General features: G+C 37.9%; 1 protein-coding gene across 2 annotated transcripts in view; it reads right to left on the reverse strand.

Annotated features, from left to right (window-relative positions):
- The window catches only part of PTPRB (protein tyrosine phosphatase, receptor type B), a 111,927-nt gene that overhangs the window by 48,675 nt on the left and 61,258 nt on the right, over window positions 1-1,994 (reverse strand). For both annotated transcript variants that reach the window (XM_019514729.1, XM_019514728.1), the window contains exon 15: window positions 659-928. In XM_019514729.1, coding sequence (XP_019370274.1) covers window positions 659-928 — 270 coding nt within the window. The remainder of the gene's footprint in view (window positions 1-658; window positions 929-1,994) is intronic.

The following is a 1,994-nucleotide window of genomic DNA, read 5'->3' on the forward strand; positions in this document are numbered from 1 at the left end:
GCAATAATGACCTATGCATATTACGAGGGATCCTGGTTTTCTCTGATTTAAAAAAAATCCCCAATTTTTGGTTAAAAAAATGTAACCCTATATATTTAGTGGTGTTTCATTTTAATCATGGGAAAATGTGGATTTGGGGTTACTTTTTTTTAACCAAAAATTGGGGATATTTTTAAATCAGAGAAAACCAGTATCCTTACATATTACACAGTGGGTCTAATTCTCCAGTCTGTACTCAGGCAAAACTCCCCATTTACTTCCATAATGAAGAGCTGCCTTAGTGAAGACTGCAAGGTCTGGCCCAAAGTTCAGAGGTGCCTGAAATACATACACATTGAACACTGGGCTAAGAATTCGAATTGAATTCAAGGCTAGATAACAGAAAGGATCCAGGTACTTTTATAATAAATTTGCTGAGAGTGGCACTCATTAGCATTCTGCTTTAATATACAATGTACCATGACCTGGAGACTCCATCATTATTATTATTATTTTTTTTTGTAAAAAAAAAATCACATTCATATATTAAATCAGACATAATGCACAGATATCAAGAGATTGGTTTAGAGGTTTTTTAATGACAGGAAATAAGGATGATTCATACATTTATACCATATCTAATTGCAGGTACCATAATAAAACTGAAATATTTTATTACCTGTTTGGCCAACAGTGTCTGTTCTTCTACTGAACAGCCCACCACTGACTGTCAAAACTTGTATTTTGTACTTCTTGCCTGGGACTAAGTCTTCAAACTTGTGTTGTTTAGCAGTAGCTGGCTCCGATCTGTTGCTCAGTATGGTCCCTTGCTCATTTAAGAGAAGAATATCATATCTTTCAGCCACACCACCAGCACTCTGCCAAGTTACTAATAAGGAATGACTGCTGTAGGCATTATTGGCAGATAATTCCCGGACAGAGGCTGGAACTAGGAGGAACAATAAAGAAAGGGCATTAGGAGGCTAACTGTATATCACTTACTACATATCTATGTGTTAATCAGCCATTAAAAATATTTGCATATGTCTGCACAGGCACATGGATGCAGTGTGTGTGTATCAAAAATGCATTCAGATGAAGTTAAACCTAAGAGTGCTCATCAGCAATTTAGGGTAAAATGCTTTACAACCCAGTTGTCCAACTTCCCTGTGACTGGGGGCAGCATCCTGCACCAGCCATATGTTGCAAGGGAGAGAACCCCACCCCTAACACCTCACAGTGTGACTCTGGGAGATGCAACTGAAGGTCACATGTGCTTCACAGGTTGTGAGTTGGATTGCCCTTCATTACAGGGTTCCTGTAAGCATCCCCAAACAAAAATTAACATATTCAAGAAATTCAGAGGGAAGGTTAAGCTCAAAAGAAAGGTAAGAATGTTAATGCATGCAAATACTTAATTAGCATTCGCAGACAACCTTAACTCTGTCCTTTAGCAAACTTACACAAAAACTCTATTATTAAGGTATTTTAGACCTCATTACGGTTTCAGATGACAGTAAACTGATTTTCAAAGACTAATTTTTCTTGCACTTTCTCTTTGTGATGAATTGAAAATAAATATGCCTACATTAGAGACCCCAAGGGAGGGGCCTAAAAATTACAGCTGCTTTCATAAAACTGGCTAAAATGAGCTGATGTGGCTGGCATACTGTTTAACTAATGGCATGGGCACTCAAGGCACAGCACTTTTTTAAAAATCATGAGAATATTGCACTGAAAAGGCAGCATATGGCAGATTCAACCAAACATGAACAATTAAGTCTTTGTTTCTAGAGATTCTGGTTGCTTGCCCCCTTTTCATACCTTATACATCATGCTACCATACCAATAGTAAAGTTTATTGTTTTGGCCATCTCTGTTCATGATTTAATTTAAATCTGGAGAAAGTGTCCAGGGTGAAAGTCAATGATGGAAGGCTAGCTAACCCATTTAAGTTTTACTGCTCTGTTAAATACTGGCAACTACGGGAATGGTGTTTCGAGGCGGGCTTCGGC

Source organism: Gavialis gangeticus, unplaced genomic scaffold, assembly GCF_001723915.1.
Source record: "Gavialis gangeticus isolate Ggan-Ray unplaced genomic scaffold, GavGan_comp1, whole genome shotgun sequence".
Taxonomy (NCBI): domain Eukaryota; kingdom Metazoa; phylum Chordata; order Crocodylia; family Gavialidae; genus Gavialis; species Gavialis gangeticus.